The sequence below is a fragment of the Oryzias melastigma genome, linkage group LG13, assembly GCF_002922805.2.
Source record: "Oryzias melastigma strain HK-1 linkage group LG13, ASM292280v2, whole genome shotgun sequence".
Lineage (NCBI taxonomy): Eukaryota > Metazoa > Chordata > Actinopteri > Beloniformes > Adrianichthyidae > Oryzias > Oryzias melastigma.
Window position 1 is genome coordinate 29,098,226 of NC_050524.1, and position 20,933 is coordinate 29,119,158.

The window sequence follows — 20,933 nt, forward strand, 5'->3', positions numbered from 1 at the left end:
CGGACATTTATTACCCACAAGGGGCACGCTGTTTTCTGTGACATGATTGCTAAGGTGAGATAATCAGGCCGTCGCACCTCACTCTGGTGAGTGCGTCTGCGCTGATGACGGTCGATGAGAGAGGGATCGAAGATGGGGTACAGGTGACCTGCAGGTCTCTAGAGAACAGCAGCCTGTAGAGGAGGAAGAGCGACCGAGGACAGCACGCACACAACCAAACACCACAGCTAAAAATGTGACAAAACAGAAAAATTGAAATGACAGTGGCTGTAATTACCTCACAGTCCAAGCAAAAGCTTCAAGATTGCACGACTGGATTGAAAATATTCCTTAATAAATTTTGCTTCTGGCATTCTAAAAATGTATTTTTGCAGCATGAAAGCAAATTGGGCTCTTTTCATCCCGTTTTGTGTTTGTCTACACCTCCTCTTCGAAACAATGCCTGCAGCCATTTTGTGCGTAAAGTTGTGCCAGTTTGCTGCTGCCTTTCAGACATGCCAAATATAGAAACAAAGCAGCGCCCGCGATCCTGCTTTACGTGTGATAAATCACATTGTTTGCGCTACGTTTATCCGTTTCATCTAATTTTACAGATACAAGTGATATCAATTGTTCCCGCTTTCTGCCAGAAATGTCTTTATTGCAAATTCATCAAAAGACAAACAGATTTTACACACCGATTTGCTTATTTAACAGATGCAATCCTGAAACCTTGAGGAAATCTGGTCCTGAGTTTGCAGATACTGAGGCAGACCACCAATGAGCAAGAGAAGGGTCTGGAGAGGGTTTTTGAGGGGACTGAGCTTCTAAAAACAAAAGCATCAAGACAAAGGCTGGACAAGCACTTGTCACTCATTGAACGCTCATTGAAAAGCGTGTTCACACTGGAGAATCAGGGAGGGGCTTCTTCTTCTTTTTCTACTGCTTACTAGCACATGTCCTCCACCTACAGTTAGAAGAGGATTGTTGCGAGATGTCAAAGTGGTGGAAATCTTGCAATTTGGGGACAAAATAATGGCGGATAAAAAAAAAAAAAAAACTTAGATGTCATCACGCTTGTTATCTTGTCTGGGTTCCAAATTGACACATTATTACCAAATCCGAGTCCCTGATTGGACAAAGTTCAACCTGGTTAAACTGGTAATGCTCATTCAATGGCTGTGCGTTTTAGAGCCCAAAAACGGTCCTAGAAACTTGCTAGAATGTTAGACTTTTGAACACAGACTTTTCAAAAGAATGGGGTGAATCACCAGGATCATCAGGTTCCCTCTCAGGGCCGACTAGGGCTTAGTTGCCCTCAGGAAGCTAAATAAGCCCAGATGGCAACACTTAAACAGATCTGGACTCTATGTTCATCCAGATAAATCTACATTTTTCCAACTTCTGACGCTGTCCGTTCACACACCCGCCAGATGCTCCTGCCAGCTTCACAGTCAGAGGTCATGTATCCTCCCAACTTCAGCATATGGACAGCAGAGAAGGCTCCTCAATGAAGAGGATCTGTCGGGATGTTTCCTTCTGTGCTTCTCAGAATGTAAACCCTAAAAAAAAACAGTCTGACAGTGTTTTACATTTATGTCTTATAGGACACGAATCTCAAAATTAAGCAAAAACTTACAGATAATTTGGACAGAATTTTCAAAAGTGATCTTACAAAAATATAAGTATTTCATTTCTTTAGCAGAAATTGTTTTATAAAGCATTATCTCATGAGAACTTACAACATTTTAATGCTCATCAAAGCACGTCAGAGCATAAAACAAATATCAGGATAAACTTTCTGCTGAAAGACCAAAAAGAACCTGCTGATGTTTGATGAAGTGAATCCATGTTTTTCTTACTTTAACCTGACAGAAGAAGCACATTTTCCCCACATGAGGAAGACCCGCCAAACCGGGCGTGGCCACGTGCATACTGACCCCTCCCCCGTGGGACACTTTTCCCAAAACTGCAGCAGGAGCTATATTTAAGATCAAGCTAAACCGTGACTTGTTCTGTTCACTTCTCCCATTAGTTTGATCCTCTCTGTAAAGATTTCTGAAGTTAAATTTTACATTTTCAGTGGACAAGCTTTGAATGATCTGTTTTCAAGTCTGATCAGAGCCTGTTTTAAGCATGACGTGAAACTCAGTCTTCAGACAAACTTCCCTTCTCTGGACAAATGATATAGCACATATGATGGACTAAAGGTGCAATGTCTACAAAGAAAATTTCGAACTTTGTTGGAAATACCCCTCAGATCACAGCAGGAGTGAGCATCAATGTCTTTCTGGGTCCTGAAGTGAGACAGATCAGATCAAAGCCCTGTGGTTTCTAAAGTTTGCCTGACATGGCAGCAGACTTTGAGCTGAGAGATACCTGCTTTTTTCCCCCAGTATTGATCCTGGGAGAACTGCAGAACATAAAAACCGCACACAGATAGATTTGCTGTCACATATTACAACGGAAATCAGGCGATCAATGTCAGGAACCTCCACCACAGCTCTCCTAAACGCAGATCTGATCGCTGCCGCATGAGCAGCATTAATGCTTGGGATAATCGATGTTCAGTTTAAGCAGCATGCTTACCTCCTGAGCAGTCTTTATCTCAGGAGCAGTTTTTCCTGTTTTACCTTCCGTAGATTACTGTATTTTCTGTGGTCTACCAATTAAGAAAGGCGCCTCAAATTAGGCCTAAAATCATCAAATTCTGCAAGAACTTCTTGTACTTTTCCATCTTTAAACAAAAAAACAGAAAACAGATAAAATCTTGAAAAAAAAATGGAAATGAAAAAAAACTATTGTTTGTTTGGCCTGATGAGACATTGCATTCAATCTAATAGCCATACTCAATCAGATTTGAAGAGATTTAAAAACTTTGCAGAGAAAGTTTCTCTGAGAAAACAAATCTGGGTGATAGTGTTAGCAAACACAAATGTGATGTTTGCTAATTTAATCAAAGAGCAGAACCTTGTTTGGGGCTGCATGGTTGTGTGGGTAATGTGCTGTTGTTGAGCGGCCTTTCCAAGATTGCTTTTTCTTTGTAATTGTGTAATAAAATCCTTGTGTTTTTTATGAGTCTCTACTCCATTTTATACAGCTTTTTCTCACCCTTAGTAAGTTTGTTCTCGAATACTTTTTATGGTTTCCCTTGTTTATGAGGCTGTGTGGTCCTCAGTCCATGTCATGACAGATCAAACACCCCAATGAACACATGAAACTGAGGGCGGGAGACAAAAGCAGGCTTAGTAGTAAAAAAAAAAAAGGGAGCTAGGCCTTTTTCTTCTGAAACATTCTCAGAGAACATTAGCTTTTAGCTTGAATTAGCAATACCGATTGAGCAAATCCTTAAAAGTGGGATTCAGTGCAGCTAAGCACATTAATGTATCCACTGATGAAGCCTGAATATCAACAAAGGGGAAAGAACAACAGGAATTGTAAAAGTTGAATGGCATCTGTGTTCACACTGGACAAGCAGGGATGGGCTTCTCTTCTTGTCCTTTTTCTTCTTTCCTTTGTCTATTAGTGCATGTCCGCCTACAGGTGGGATTGGTTTGGTGCAAAATGCCTAAGCAGTGCAAATATAGCTCCATGTTTTTTTTTTTTGTTTTTTTTTTTTATCCTATATGAAAGGTTTGGTGTCATATATTTCCAACCGGGTAACAACTGCATTTACTAAATTCTTCTTCATGAACAAATTTCAAATTGTTGGCCCTTTTGTAAATTAAAAGGGATTCCATCCATATGTAAATGCTAAATCCAAGTCCTTGATTGGTTGAAGTTTAGCCTGGTTTAACTTTCAACGCATGTTAAATCACTGTACGTCTTGAATGTAGAGCCCATTACAGAAGACTTGTGTGAACACAAGTGTTTTGGACGTGGAAGCCCGAAATGCACATTTCTGTGCGTTTTCATAGATTTTTGATTAGAAGTGGTTGCCTGAACAAACGTTGCTGATGGTGTTGTGAACATAGCTTTAGTCTTGAGTTCCAGTTGGAAGTCTGCCTTCAGTGAGAGTGTGTGAACGCAACTCCAGCATGGAACTCACATAATCTGGTTTCCAAATGGACCACTTACATTTCTTGGTACACTTTGCAAAACAAGTAGACTGACATGTTTTGCTCTCTTCTCCAGGTCACGGGTACCCAAGCCTCAAGGTCGGACATCGTAAAGTCAGGAAGCCCCAAATCTACGCTAAAGCATATATGGACAGGAAATGGTAAGGAGATGTCCATCAGCAGGCTGCTGTCACAGACTTTACAAGGCAAAGAGAACAGCACAGCCTTAGACCTGCGCTATGACACTCCGGAGCCCTATTCTGAGCAGGACCTGTGGGACTGGCTGAGGAACTCCACAGACCTGCAGGACTCACGGCCACGAACAAAACGGCGGCCCATGGTTAAGACGGGAAAGTTCAAGAAGATGTTCGGCTGGGGGGATTTCCACTCCAACATAAAAACAGTCAAACTCAATCTCCTGATCACTGGTAAAATTGTGGATCATGGCAACGGCACCTTCAGCGTCTACTTCCGGCACAACTCCACAGGCCATGGCAATGTATCTGTTAGCTTGGTTCCACCCACAAAGATTGTTGAGTTTGATGTGGCGGCACAGCAGTCGGTCATAGATGCCAAGGACTCAAAGTCCTTCAACTGTCGCATAGAGTATGAGAAGGTGGAAAAAGGTGCGAAAAACACACTCTGCAACTTCGACCCATCCAAGACCTGCTACCAGGAGCAAACTCAGAGCCACGTGTCCTGGCTATGTTCCAAACCTTTCAAGGTTATCTGCATCTTCATTTCCTTCTACAGCACCGACTACAAGCTGGTGCAGAAAGTCTGTCCAGACTACAACTATCACAGTGACACTCCGTACTTCCCCTCAGGCTGACGTTCCAAAATACTCCACAGTATGTGAGTGCGTCAAAGACTGGGGCTTCTATCCATCCCAGGGAAGCGTGAGCATCAGCTGTACCAACACGATCATCCATTCTTTTTTTCCCTGCTCTGTGTTCAGAGTTCTGTAGAAAGAGCACTTACTTTTTACTGTTACCAAACATAGAAAATAGCAACGTGTGATGCCTACAGCTAACCTAAAACGATTAACTGGAACTATGATTGTTATCCTATTGACGTTGGTCCTTTTCACGATTGTTCCCGTCTTAGCAATGCTTAGATCGCAAGAGTTGCATAGGCCAGTTTGGTTTGAATTTGTGACTTCAGTCCCTTTTCATTTTCTTTGCAGCTGCTAAGCCCACCAGACGCTGTAATATTTCTTTCTTTCTATTTGTTTCTATTTTTAGTAGTTCCACCTTTCTGACCAAACCCTGAATGGACAGACCCTCGCTCCTGTGATCTTTTCTGAAAACAAACCCAAACCCTGATTGATTTGAACTAAATCTGGTAACAGTTGACGATGCTGATTCACCTGTGTGCTCTGTGGGCTGACCCAACCTGCAGAGTGTGGATTGAAGAGGCCAATCCCCCCGTGTCCTTGGGGGTGTGCACTCCACCTTCGTCACTCCCCAGCTGTCACCAGTGTTTCCCTCACAAAGCCATGTTTTGAGTCTGATGGGTGAACTGGTTCAATACTGACTGAACTTCTGACTCTTCAGCTGTCAGTGGGAGGGGGAGGGGGGTCTATTCTCGCCTAACTCAAAATGTAATGTAACAAATTCTATATCTAGGAGCCTAATTTGTATGAATGGTTTGTAAATGTACATAGTTTATCCAGATGAAGCTGCTTCTGTACATGTCTCCACACTCCGCCTTTTGTTCTCCCCCCTTTATGCTCGTTCTTGATTTCCCTAAAGAAACGAAACAACGTTGCTGCCCTAGATGTGAAGTTTGTGAAAACTGAAAACCTGTACAGAAGTTTTAAAGATGACGAAACATATGAAAACTATTCTCTGAAAATGTCTTTTTGGGGTCAAAAGGGAATATTAGAGTCACTAATGAATTAAATCAGTAAATTGTATCAACCCAATATGTGTGTTGGTGTATTCCTCCAATGAGTGAATGAGTGAAATGTTCCCTTGCTTTTAACATGTTTGCTTGCTGTAATTTCAATGTAAGGAGTAATTTTTATGTGTGTGTGTAATGAATGCACTGCATAATATTGATCCGCTTAACGAACACCACTGCGACTACCTGCCACACGCCTCACCTCACACACTTGTAAGACTTAGTAGACTGCATGACATGCAAAAAAAAAAAAGATTTTTCAAAAAGACAATAATGTCTAAATCTGGGTACAGTTGTGTCTTGTGTGGCTCAGATGAGTCACTAAAATTTAAACTCCCACTCCAATCATCTTTCAATCTACTGTAAAAGTGTTCCCAGTGGCCTTTTAATTATAATTTTGTCCTTTTTAGTCAAAATTAAAAAAAAAAAAACTTTTCTAGGATATAGTTTTGAAGTACTTCGTCAGAAATTTGAGTTGTGGGTGAGAAAATAAACCTTCACATCATCCCTTTGTCCCTTCCTACAGCCCCTCACAACCACAATCTAGGGTCTACCCTGAGTATAGGCGACACAGGTGGCTACAAAGGTGCAATCTGCTGGAGTGGGCACCAAATCCTAATTATCATATGAATATTAAAAGTTTTTATTATTATTGTCATCATTGTTTTTAAACAGTTTGAAACATTCAATGAGTTATATTGCTTGAGATGCCACGCTACCCTTTTACCAAGATATGTAAAGAGCGACGCCATATTGGAAAGGTCTGTAGATAATGAGAAATGCCTTAGCAGATACAGTAAAATGACCATAAATTGATAAAAAGAAAAAAAAAAATGATCCTGACAAAAATAAAACCCAGAGCTTGTAGCCTGACAGCTATGGTTTTTATGTGGAAACTACAAGTTTTTTCAAGAGAAAAATGCTACAAGAACATGTTAAAAACACAATTTTCATTGAAGTGGGTCCTTAAGGTCATTTCATAGCAGGACACCTTTTTGCAAATTGAATGACATATTTTTTTTTTCACGTTTCTGTGAGGTGTGACTTGTTGGAGCTGAAGAATAGGCCGATTCTTACAGTCAAGCTCAATCCGACTCCCATAAATAAAACTAGATGTAATACCTCTCAACAATATACATCATTTTTTTCTTAATTTTCTTGATCAAACGAAAAAAACGATCCTGTTTAGCACTGAACAGCTCCTTTTGAAGTAGCAAGCTCAAAGAACCATACTAGCTGAGATCAGCAGTCACCCCAGCCTTTATATGAGCCTTCAAGTGAGAAACGGACCCTCAGAGGGCGCCAACATTACGGGTTTTTTTTCGGTGCCACAGGTTTGACAAGAGGACATTAGTTACATCCCATACCCCTTCATGAATGGAAGTTGGGATTTTTCACCGCAAAGTTGAACATGATAAAAGTCTTTATAGGACATTGTGTTTTTGCATAACAAATGATTATTTTAATAAATGGACAGTTGGAGCAAATTATGTTTGTTAAGCAAGGTGCCAATGTACTAAACAAGTAACAATGAGGCAAATTGAATTTGTGATATTGGGCTATATAAATAAAATTGAATTGAATTGAATTGAATTAATGGATAAAAAGACAAATTATAGCTCCTTTTATGTCCTTATAGCATCACAGGATACCAACTGCATTCAATGTTTGGGACCAAGTGTCAAAAAGTGATTGAATCCATTGGTAGAAATTAGGAAATCTAGGATTAACAAACATGAATAAAAACTTGAGAATGCATTTTCGGTGAGTATAAGACATTGAAAGACCACAAATCTCACAAACAGATCAACAGTTGGAACTACTGACTGTAAGAGAGAACTGGACCAACTGAGTTAGTGTGATGTCACACACAGAAAACGGGTCACTTCTGGTTCCAACAAAATGAAGTCAATTCAGTTGCCAATTTTTTGTGATATGGACATCGCAATGTTGGAACCAGAAATCATCAGTAAGCAATGATTGGTCCAAGTCAGTCTAAGTCAACATTTCTATGACAACCACTCTCACCAATCAGGAGTGAGCTTGTTGGAAGGCCACACCCAATCCACTGACAGCTGGCTCTGGAGAATCTGTCAAATTTATGGAGACATCTGATAGGCCAGTTTATAACTTGAGAAAAACTACAGAAACAATGAAGAAAAAAAGGATTACTAAAACATGTAAAAAAGAAAAACAGGTATTCTGACTAATATAATGACTGAGTAATAGCTGTAATTTTCACTAAAAATCTATGGTATTGTGGCTTCTTGGAACCAGCAGGTACTTCTTAGAACCCGAGGGGGAAGGAGTCCCTCAGTCCAATTCTCATATAGTGGATGGTTTGAACAGACGACATGAACTAACACATCACACATAAATGCAAACTTGTTTGACTTGTTTTATGAGCAGCTTCCAGCACTTCTCAGACCATGATTTTCCAGGCCCACAGGGACACCTGAAAGGTGCTCTGCCCTTGGCCTTTGTCTCCATTTCTGCAATGCTGGTTTGATTGCAAAATTCTCCTGGTTGCAAATACATTAATACAGCTATGATTATGCCATAATAATACAGCTTATGAAAAGAAGGCCTGATCAAGAGAAAATTGCTCTCACTCCATTAATAACCCTTAATAACACCTTTACTGTGAATTGCACTTCAGGCTAAACCAAATGAGGCTGCAGTTAAAGTGAATTTAAGAGAATGTTAAAAATAGGTTTAGTTAGATGACTTAGCTCTCCAAATTAGAGTTTAAATCTAAACCCGTGCAGCTGCTGTCACCTGACTCTAGAAGCTGAGCTCTACAATGCTGTTGCATCTTCTTCGGATGGTTATCATGACACCCGCCTTCCCACCAATAAAGCTAATAGAAGAGGGTCAAAATTAGTTTAAAAAAATATCTAAAAAGTTTGTAGAAAATTGTTTTCGGTCAAACTAAAAGGCAAAATTGTGTTTTGCAATGGGATGTATAAGAAGATGCACTCGTTTTCCTAATGCACATTAGGAGAAAAGAGTGAAAGGGTCAAGAAAATAAAACAAAAGATAACTGTAATGGCTTTAGTTAAGTAAAAAAATATAGCATTTGTTTTAAGTTAACCCTGCTTTACATTTCGTTTGGGATAAATTTTCAGAGTGAGACATCTATCATTTCAGTTAAGTTTCGTTTTTAAATTTAAGTCAGAGTGAGTGCTCTCATCGTGCAGTCTTATGTTGAATCGAGCACATTTTCACTGGAGATGCGGCCATGCTCGTTCTGAGTCGGCTCTGTGCGCGCGAGTGTTGGGATTCTTCCGTCTTTGTAAGTAAAATATACAATGTTAATGTTCTTAGGATGTGGTTTAACTGTGTCTTATGCACCTTAAATTTCGTTTACAAGCTTTGTGTTTTACAATAGGCCTATCGTACTTTGTTTTTGAAAGTTGTCTGTGTCTCGCTAGCATAAATCTTCACCGCTGCTATATAAAAATGTCAAGCATTACCAGTAATGTCCAGCCGTTTGGTTTTGACCCGGACCTCAGCTCAGACGAGGAAGTGAAGATCTTCATGGACAGAACTTCCTCCAAAATCCTGATTCTTTCTCCTTCCAGTTCACCAAAGACTCTTTTAGCTAATTCTCCAATGTTTATTGACGTTGCTGTGATCAATACATTCAATCATTGGTTTCTCAGAGTTCTTGATAAAATAATGAAAGCTAACATCAAAATGCTCTTTCATTGATTTACAATCCTTTACAACTGCGGCCAGATGAGCCACCGTTCACATTTACGGGGTCACATAAAGAAGCTCTGTGGAGTCTGGTGGAGATATTCCAGCGTTCTCAGTCCTGATACCATAAGTATTGGATGAAACTCACACAAAAAATCCAGTGGTGCTGATTTGACCACAGAAATGTGAACGGCGGCTCATTTGACTGCAGTCAATGCAAAGATACCATCTTCTCTTCTCCAGCACCTGAACTAGACACGCTAGCCGGGTTTACCACATGTTCAGCATAGCTGTTATGATGTATAGAAAGCTCATTAATTCAAACAGAGTCTGTCTGTGACAGTTTGATTGACAGCGATTTAAAAGGAGAAATACTCAAAAATGAAAAAACAAAGTTATTTCATTAATTTGTTCCCTTTCATAAGAAAAATACCACACATACATGTTAAAAACAAAAAAAAAATATGATTTTCATTGGAGAGGGACTTTAAGGGGTTGGATTGGGGGTTAAAATATCAAATGGTTCCCGAGCGTGGCTGTGTCTGCAGCTCACCACTCCCCCAGGGGGAGGGTCAAATGGAGAGAACAACTTTCACACACTAATGGGACTTCAACTTTAACTTAACTCTATTCATGAGGCTCGTGCAACCACCTCAAGGGATTTCATGAAAATGCAACACACAATTGTTGTGTAAGTGTTTTAAGAAGAATCCAAAAGTTTTTGTCAGTTGCATGCATGTGTGACAAAAGGTTGATGCTGTCAAACTGTACACTTATGCCACACGCTAGTCATTAGTAAGGTACGAAACTGACCCCTTACTGATCACACGTAAATACTGCATCGCAAACTACGCTTTGCTTGTCTAATTTCCTAATTTCTAACAGTGAGGCTGGATGCAAAGAACCCACAAGGAGCATACCACTTTTTCCATCTCCTTATGATGAGCCTGCATCTCACCTACTTCACCTTTACTTACCTTACTGTGCTATATAAATGTTTGCTATGACCTACCACCCCTGTAGCATTGTGCAACCATCTCAAACTGGCAAAAGAAAAAATGTGTAAGGACCTTTTCACTCTACAGTAGGGGTGTCCAAATCCAGGCCTCGAGAGCCAGCCCCCTGCTGGTTTTCCAGAAATCCTGCCTTATCTGGTGCTGATTACCTGGATCGGGTGTGGTTGGGAGTCTTCAATGGCAGATTAGTTGGAAAACATACAGGAAACCGGCCCTCGAGGCCTGGATTTGGACACTCCTGCTCTGCGGGCTCACCAAGTGCAATTTCCAGTAAAGCTTTGAAAATGTTTTGTCCACAGACAGCCTGTATCCACCCAAAAGAGCAATGGTGAAAAAGGCTTAAAAATGTACAATACCCGGTAAAACCACAGTTTGAGATCTAGGTATTTTTTAGGGGCAATCAAGCAATTTTTCTTCCATACGATCCATTCAGACTGGAAGAAAACTTTCTTGAAGGCAAATTGACCAAATGTATTTTCGTGCCCAATTTCTTCAACAAAATAAATGTCCGTCTTCTCCTGTGAAGGAGGTGTGCAGAGGACAAACAGCGTGTGTGTAAACAGTCTGTGGTAAGGCAGCTTTTCCTCCACAGCAGAAAGAACACATAAGCTCTCCGCCTGATTGTAATTACTTCTTGGAGCATCCTCTGATCTGCACCATGTGTGACCAAACAGATCCTAATAATCGTCTGCCAGAAGGCTGGAGCGGCGCTTGCATAGCAAGCCCCCATGAGATGTGGAGATTGGAATGGGGAGAGTGACGGCGTCTGTTCTGGCACACATTGACACCTGCCATCGAGTCCTGCAAGTATTCAGCGGGAAGCAGCAGTTGGCTTCAAAAAGATTAGACCCTCTGAGGGGAGGAAAACTGCTGCCTTTCACAGGCTCACAACTTATCAGTTATTAATAAGAATGCCAGGTTGTGTTGTCATCGTTGGTCTCCAGGGTCCTTTTAGACATGAATGTCTGCACCAAGAAGAGGTTAAATACATTAGACTGTGGCTGCTGCTCTGTTTGTGGAACAGACAGGACTCTCTTTCTTAACTCCAGCACATTCAACAAATGCCTGTGTTTAAGAAGCACTCCTTTATTCAACTGGACAAGGAGCAAAAACCAAGATATTAAAAACATTTGTTACTTTGTTATAGAGACAGAGAGACAAAAGAATTCATAGGTTTCCCTCTTATTTAAATTCCATCATCCACCTTAGCAGAACAGAAATACTCACCATGACTGCTTTACATGTGTTGGTGTATGCATATATGGCGTGTACATGTTAACACGTTTGCATGTTAACGTGTTTGTAGCCAACATGTATGTTTGTAACATTTGAGTGTGTGAACAAGCCCCGCCCCTTTTAGACTCACATTTTACAGTAATGATGACAAACTTCAAGTAACTTGTTGATTTTTAATCCTCCCTTACGGGTTTTTTTTGTGCTTACCACAGTGTTCTTTATAAATAAAGTTAGAATTGAAGTTTTACTGGATAATAGAGCTCACTATTAAAAACTGACAAAACTGATGGTTTTGTGTCCACTTGGAAAAAGAAATGTAAAAAAAAGACGGTGGGGATGTGATGATCAGCCTGACGTCTGCCCAAACATGACAAAGCTTTTCCCAGAAGAAGACGTATCTGTAAAATCAGGGCATCAGAACAGAGGCTTTGCTGTCCTGCCCACATTAAGCCATTTGTACCAGTCCCATCCTGACCTAATCTTCACTTCCTCTCAACAGGATTTCTGCTTTAATCAAAAGTGGAATGGAAAAAGGACCCTGTGTGCCTCTGGGATATTTTTCCATTAACCATTTTGACACATGACTGACTTTAGGGGATTATTGGTTTTTGAAGAACTATTAACAGCTGTACATTTGCATTTTAATACAGTTCTCCTCAACTTACTAATGCAATTTTCTTTTCAGCTTTGTTGCCGCCTTTTTCCTGCAGCAATTCTAAACTAACTGTAAGGAGCCCTCCAGCGTTTAATCATTTTAATTGCCACGAAATATTAGTTTTCATTAATCAGCTCTAAAAAAATACAACTTGTCCCCAATCATTATTGCTCATCTCCAAATTGTTGCTTGACATTTCGCATCAGGGTCCGGGAAATGTCAGCCCAGACGAGGAAGACAAATAATAATTGTTCAAATCAGCTAAAACGAGATGTTTTCATGTTTACAAGGTTGTTGTGTTATTCCCGCTCCTTCATTAGATCCGAACGCACTGCGGACTGGAATGTCGGCAAACCTCGCCTCCGTGAGGAAATTCACTCCAAACTTCAAATCTGCTCACAAAATAACCATTTTAATTACAGAGTTAATATTACAGCAGTGCGTCTAATTTGTGTTTTCCATCCATGGCTGGCATTACTAAATGGTGGGTGCAGCATTCCTTGATAGAGGTCCATGAATGTATTTGCGGGACATTTAACCTACATAATAATTAAAAAAGAAGGAAAAAAAAGCCTCTGGAATATTTAAAGAAAAATAATCACACAAAATGTGTTTACATTGTTTAATACATTGAAATTTTCAACATGTGGATCTCTAAGAACGATCAAATCCAAGCTTTTGTAAACGTTTTAAGTTTACTTTGCAGACAATAGTGCTCACTTTCACTGCCTACCCTCACTCTCTCTGTTTTATAGTTTTTTCCAATTGCAAAAACACAAAGTACCATTTTCTAAACCAGCCTATCAATTAGTTTAATTATTTTCTCGAAAATGTGACTCTCTTCTTTTAACCCAAAACATAGTTTGCAGTTAACACATTTGTAAAACTGTTTACTCTTTGCCGAAAACACAACACATTGTCACTTTATAAACACAGTTGGTGTTCACAATATACAATATGCCAAAAGGTTACATAAACTTTGTAAACTCTGCTCCAACTCAGTGATCGCCATTGATCCAAACTGAAGACACTTGTTGCAAATGAACTGCAGTGAATATAAGGGCAATTCTGGAACAACTGAGCGGCTTTGGAAAGATGGATAACAGGGCAACGCATGTCAGACCAAGACCCAGACCTGAACCAAGAACCAGATCCACATCCAAGACCCACACTTTCAACGAGAACCAGACCCACACCAAGACCCAGACCTGAACCAAGAACCAGATCCACACCAAGACCCAGACCCACACCAAGACCCAGATCCACATCAAGACCCAGACCTGAACCAGGAACCAGACCCACACCAAGACCCAGACCTGAACCAAGAACCAGATCCACACCAAGACCCAGACCTGAACCAAGAACCAGATCCACACCAAGACCCAGACCCACACCAAGACCCTGATCCACATCAAGACCCAGACCTGAACCAGGAACCAGACCCACCATGACCCAGACTTGCACCAAGAACCAGAGCAAAACCTGGAGCCTCACAAAATAAAAATGTTTTTTATTCTTTGAAGGCCACTAGGCGTGGGCAGGTCAATCTCAGTATTAATAGTATTGATACCAAAGTGAAGTATTGATATTAACATGTTGTGATTGATACTTTTGATACTTTTATCAGAGTTTTTTTCTGGAATAATAGTAAAGAGCTTGAATTTATTTACGTTTAGTTCATGTGAGCAGTGTCTATCTCTTTGAAGTGTTGTCAGATTGGGCAAAAACACACCCAATTTGAGCAGAAAACGGCTCAATATGGAAACACTCTGTCTATATAAACAGCACACCCCCACCCCCCACGCCCCACGCTGCTGCTCACACCTTGCCACTCACCTCCCTACTATTTCAGACAGCGGAAAGAGTCATTAAAGAGTCACCAATGGCAGGATTTTTTGTTGTGATGCTTATATTTTTAATATATTTTAAAATCGTTTTATCACTTCTGAAGACAAAAGGTTTTGTGAGACAAAGTGTGTTAGAATAAAGAGAAAGTGCTATCTTCCAAGTCTTCTGTCTAGGGCTGTTCCCATGTCTGAGGTCAACCTTCAAGCTTCGCCTGCATGGAAAATAGACAGATGGATAACCAACACACCTCGCCTATGCATATTCTGACTGGCCAAACACACCTGACCCAGGTCATTATTTACATTTGCCCTCGAGGCCTGGAATCATACCTTCACCTCTGCACTACAGACATCTGCTTTAACAAATCTCAAACATTAATAAACTCAAACTTCTCTTAGACCTTCAGCACATCATTGCAACGATGCCATGATTTCCCAAAGGAGTCTGGAGAACCTTCAAACCGGCAATAAGGGCATCAGGTTTCCTGTTTGTTCCAATCAATCAAAGTTCCCTTAAAAATACAGAAAATTATTTAATTAGAGGAAATTGTGCCTCAGGATCTTTGATAATGTGAATTAACTACAAGATTTTTTTTTTATTATCTCTTGGTAATAATTACTTTCAAAATCATTCACCCTTCTCAAAGTAACTTCAGGGCGTTTCATTTCTTTGACCTTTTACTCGTCTTTTTCTCGTACTTTTCATGGCTTTAATTTTAGAAGTATTTGAAACTCTTTCCAAGCTGACTCATTTTCCGGTTGATTGTTATAAAACAAGTAGAGAAATTTAATCATATTTTATTTTATTATTTTTAAAGGATATAACATCTTAACCCATGACACAGAGGTCATTCAAAGTAAGGCTTAGTAGAGAATACTTTGTATTGTTGGAAGCTCTCTATTGAATGAGAAAAGGCTAAAACTGTTTATTTTTTAATCCTCTGTTTTCTGCTGGCAGGGAATGATTTTAGTTGTCTTTTTGCAACATTCTAATCATCACTCTTCCAGACTCAGCCAAGCCTGAAGGACTAAGAAACAAGTTTCTGTAAAGAGTGGTCCTGTTGCCGGGCAGAATACCACCTGACTGATGCTATCACCTCTAAATCCCCAGTACTGTGTGCATTTGATTCCAGTTTAAAGACAAAGACTAAAATATTCATGATAATTATCAGAAGGAGATAAAGAATTCAAAAATTGAACTTAAGTGAGAGTAGCTTTACATGGATATTATTATGATCAGGCAGAGGTGAAGGGTAGTCATCCAAAAAATTACTTGAGGAAGAGCGAAAAAGTGTCTGATGGAAAAATTCACACAGAAATTTAGCAACAATTCAGTCAAAAACTCACAAAATCAGGCAACAAAAACAAACAAAAATAAATAAATAAAAGAATGTCCAGTATTTCCACATAATGAAATAAAAAACTGAATAAAAAGGAACTTCTCTGCTTTCCATTACGAGTAGCAGCAATTAGTGGTTACTGGATGTATGTCAATATTTAATATGCTGCTGTGAGCAAATTAGAATGTTGGTCGATACTTATGAGGTCAAAGCAAGATTATCTTAAAGTGAAAAATATGAAAAATACTAAATTGTATATAAAAATAGTTTTAAACTCAGAAATACACATTGTAAACTTGAAGGAAATATTGAAAATTTGAAAAATAAAGTTGTAAAGATGGCTTGGAAAGATTTGAAGATTCTTGGGGTGAGCATCAAACAGGTGACTATGTTTTAAGAGTAAATGTAAGCAAGGAAAAAATAAACCATCACTTTTATGTCTGAGTGGTTAAAATAGCTGAAAGGATTTAAAGTGCTGAGCGTTGACTAATAGGAGCTGTATGGTTCTGATGGCTTTAAGATCAAAGGCAGGTATTCTCCTCTTAGGTCTACGACTCAATGAGAGGAATATGTTGCCTCAACTGCTTCTTTGCCCAGACAGTTTTTCAGGAAGGTTGATGTGATCCATGATGGCAATGAACTTACTTTTCAGTCTCATCTCCATTGCAACCTTCAGTAAATTCAACCCTCTCTTTGGAATAGAACTAGTTCTGTAAATCAGCAGTTTCTAGTTATTTCAGGCTGTTGCAAACATCCATATAGCTGCAGACATCAAAATACCTCAGGAAGAGCAGACTGATCTGCTCTTTCCTCTAGAGTAGGGCTGCCCCTGCCTACTGAAAACTTAGTGGTTAAAAATAACCAAAGTTAGAGATCCTGACTAAGCGGCTGAAACAAGTTTTCTCCAAAAGGAGGCTGGGCGCTCCCTTAGAGACAGAATGAGAGGCTCCGTCACCCAGAGAGAGCTCGGAGTAGAGCTGCTGCTCCTCCACATCAAGAGGAGCCAGTTTAGGGGGTCTGAACATCTGGTTCAGATGTCTCCTGGATGCCTCCATGGGAAAGTGTTCCGGGCATGTCCCACTGGGCGGGAGCTCCAGGGAATATCCAGGACACGCTGGAGAAATTTAGTCTCTCGACTGGCCTGGCAACACCTCAGGATCCTCCTTGAAGAGCTGGAGGAAGTGGCCTTGTGAGAGGGAAGTCTGGGCGACTTCAATTAGTCGTGCTGTCTCCACGACCCGGTACCGGATGAGCGAATGAAAATGGGTGGGAAAAAATATAAAATTGGTTAAAATAAAACCAAAAAAGTAAATATACTCCAACATGAACAATCCTAGAATTAAGTATTTTAAGAGTGTGGTCATTAAAATCTATCCTCCTGCCTGTTTTTTGGCTGTCTCTGCATTACTTCCTGCTGATTATCTGAAAAAGTGGCTTCAGCCAATCAGAAGGTGGAGACACTTGAGTCAGGAACTCCACTGTGCCATTCTAATGCAACATTCACACCGGACACGGCAAACCAACTGACGCATCTCTTTGGACACATGTCAAATTTATGCTCATAGCCTTGACGCCCCTGCCATGGGGTAACTGCCAAGGTTGTTCTGGAATTCATTTGTTGCCACATCATGGAAAACATGGATGATGTTAAACAATTAGCTTGGGTTTATATGTTTCGGAGAGCTATACAGAGGCACCGGCAAGCACATCATCGTGTCTGAGTTCACCAGATCTTTCAGTCTCTCCCGGTGCGGTGTACTTCACTCAGGCAGCGATAGCTACACCTGAGGGCTGTTTCAGTCGTCACTTCCGTCGGTCTGTGGCCAAGTTTGTGCGTTAACCCAAGATGATGAAATGAAAATAAGAAAACATCACAACCCATGAAGCCAGAGTGATTGGGCATGCTAACATGGCTCCCACGGGGAGCTAACAGCGCAGGTATTTATACACTATATTGAATCTCTTTTCTACCCTTTGATCTGAATATATCACGTGTCCAAACCTGAGGCCCTGATTGGTTGAAGAGCCACGTCAACCTTGCTGCGCCACGCCCGACTTCCAAATCAGGGTCAGATCACGTCTTTACATTGACTTGATGCACCGCGCCTGACGCATGTGGTGTGAATGCACCATAAAAATCGTCAATCTGCATGAACTCTTCTTTTCTTCTTCCTCTTGGAGTTGGCTGCACCAAACATGGTGGCTGGGCTTCTGCTGAAGGTGATTCTGGGATGTGTTTGTCTATTTTAAGTTTAACACTGAGGGTAAAACATCTACATCTTTCAAAGTTTAAGGTCCGTATTGGGTCACCTTAACCAGAGGTCAACATCATAATGTTTCTAAAAGTAGACATTGATTATCAACCAAAGGAAAGGGATAAGAAAAAGTTTAAATAAATGTTTTAAGTCATAAACACATAAATTACAAATAGACTCTAGTGAAACTGTTTTTCTTGATCACTGTGTAAAAGATAATTAAAAAAATAGCTTCCTTTCGTGTTATGATGAGTTTTTTCCTGAATGTCTTAAAACTATGACTGAACAGGTAAGACCCACAACAGTGGACACTGTAAAAATTCTGGGTGGGGGCGGCTCTCCTTTCTGCTCCATGCTTTGTTCTCCTGCACTGCTTCTCTGACTTGGAGAATTGCAGCAGGAGCTGGACTGTGTCCAATCTGAATTGATTTTTGCTGTGTTTTAAACCTGCATCTTGATATTGGAGTAAGTGCACAGTGTGAGAAAGTCTTGAAACAAATGGAGTCCCTAATTGGTTGTGACAGCTGTGCAGCATTTGACGGACAAGAGCTAATTTTTCTATCGTTCCAAAGTAAAAAACAAGAGAAGGAGAGAATAAGTTGCTTATTAGAGGCAGGTGTTCATCTCACACTATAAATGCAAATGTCAAATGAATTTGTTTTCCAAAGGTGCAGATTTGATTTGATTTGATTTTAGTTGGAAATGACACGAGTTTCCTTTTCTTCTCTGTTATTTCCAAAATCACAAGAGTTCCAGATCAAATCGCTTGTTATTTTTATTTGAAGTTTGAAAGATTTGTGGAACTCCGACTGTTCTGTCTTTGCAGAAGGACACGCTTTCTTTTTCTGTCCCTTGTTTGACTTTGCGTCTTATTTCACCAGTTTACAGCGCTATGCTTCCATCTGGTTCGGAGGAGTGCAGCCAAGCTTTCAGAGGGCATCACATGGACCTCGGACCTGTATATGGGATTCAGCCTCCCCTGAGCCTTCCTGCTTTCTTCCAACCAACATTCTAAAATTGGATGTCCTTGACTCCCAGCAGCATGATGCTGCTTATTCACACAGTTGGTTGGCTTTCGTTTTTCTGACACCTAAAAGCCTAAACATTGAAATATAATGTTTACTAGTTTTGTCTGTAATCATGGGGAGAAATTTAACAGATCAGTGACTGAGCTTCAATATATCGTTGTACTTAATAAGATAAATATTTCTAAGTAACAGATGGAGCATTTTAAAAGTGAAAGCATTGAGGTTGCAGGTGAATCTGTTAAGCTATGGTCACTCTGGGCATGTAACTGGCATTCGTGAATGCACATTTATGAACCCAAGTTTAGCCAGTGGTGTTCACACTGGACAAGCAGGGAGGGGATTCTTCTCCTTTTTTCTTTTTCTACTGTTTTCTAGCTCATGTCCGCCACTCCTTGAACCGGGGAAAGGAGAGAGGAACCAGGGAGAGGGAAGTCTGGGCATCTTTGCTTAGACTGCTGCCACTGCGACCTGATCCCAGAAGAGCGGAAGAAGATGGATGGATGGGCTTTTTCTTTCACTGCTCCATTCCTATATATGAAAAGCTTAGTATCAAGTAAGTCCAGCTGGGCACAAACTGCAATTATTGATAACTAATTCATCATTTCTCGAACGGTTTGCTCTTCCATGACTTAAAATGGATGATATCTATTTGTCACTACCAAATCTGATTCCCTGATTGGTCAAAGTTAAGCTGGTTTAACTTTCATCAGGGATTCAGTGGACTCATGTTTTGTACATAGAGCACAAAAATGGTAATAGAAACTTGAATAGTAATTTGTGAATGCTAGAGTTTTGAATGTGGAACCCCAAAACACTTATACACAGGTTTACATAGGGTGTATTGAGACCAGAAAAGTCAGTTGGTCCAGACAAGTTTACTTAATTTGGTCTGGATTTAGTCCTGAACCTTGAGTATGGTCTTGACATTGCCGTCAACCAGACATTTCTGCTCCGAACCAAAGCAAGTAAACTAAACCATGTGACTAAAGAAATCTCTTCAGCCATTGGCCAGAAATTATAAGAGCGGTAAAAGCAACCAGATAAAGAATAGTGGGAGTCCTGTGCTTTGCAATCCTTGATGGGATAGTTCCCTTAATCAAACTTTCTATTTTGCTGACTAATTTTAAACGTCTGTATCAACTTTGTATTGCTGCTTATACTGCAGAGGGAGTTACTAAGGAAGGGACCTGGTTCTGGACCAGGTTCTGCTGGGGTTTATTCAGACTGAAAATGTATTGAGGGAAACAAACTGGTTCATTTTAACCAAATGTGTCCAGTCTGAAATCCTCCCCCAGACTTTTCAGTGGATGTGGTAGCTTGAATGGACGTTGCAGAGGGAGGTGTGAACGTAGCTTTAGAGAGCGGAAAAGACAAACCAAGGATAGACAGACTCAGAAATTCGGGACACAAATCTATCAGGAATTAAGTAAATCTTCAACTGAACGGCATGAGGACGTCCAATGAAGTTCTCTGGAAAGCACAAGAGATAAAGTCCATGATATTTTGGTGAGTCATTACTTGGCCCTTGTCGCTAGAACATTGCCAGTGCCATGAAACTAGCAGCTTTGTATGGAATCTTACTGCAGAAAACAAGAACAATCAATTTCTTTATGAAATGTTTCTCTTTAATCTTACTGGGAGACTGTAGAAAAGAATGAAGACAGAGAGCCAAATGTTGTGAATCTTCATCATTTATTCCATCTTGCATTTCTAAGCATGTCCCTAATGACATCGTCATTGGAAACCCTTGTAGTTGTTTCAAGTATACACTTTATAGATGGTGACAGATAATAGCATTTGATCATTTGATTAAACATATAACTTTAAAAAACTGTGTTTGAACACATTTTACCTAATAAATAAACGAATATCTAAAATTTATGTAAAATGAATGCAACAACTAGAAAAAAAA

The 20,933-nt window shown here is 40.2% G+C and overlaps 1 protein-coding gene across 2 annotated transcripts in view; it reads left to right on the forward strand.

Annotated features, from left to right (window-relative positions):
* Positions 1 to 6,764, forward strand: part of nxph1 (neurexophilin 1) — a 38,551-nt gene extending 31,787 nt beyond the window's left edge. For both annotated transcript variants that reach the window (XM_036214947.1, XM_024260210.2), the window contains exon 2: positions 4,114 to 6,764. In XM_036214947.1, coding sequence (XP_036070840.1) covers positions 4,207 to 4,869 — 663 coding nt within the window. In that variant the 5' untranslated portion in view covers positions 4,114 to 4,206 and the 3' untranslated portion in view covers positions 4,870 to 6,764. The remainder of the gene's footprint in view (positions 1 to 4,113) is intronic.
* Positions 6,765 to 20,933: the final 14,169 nt, after the last annotated feature.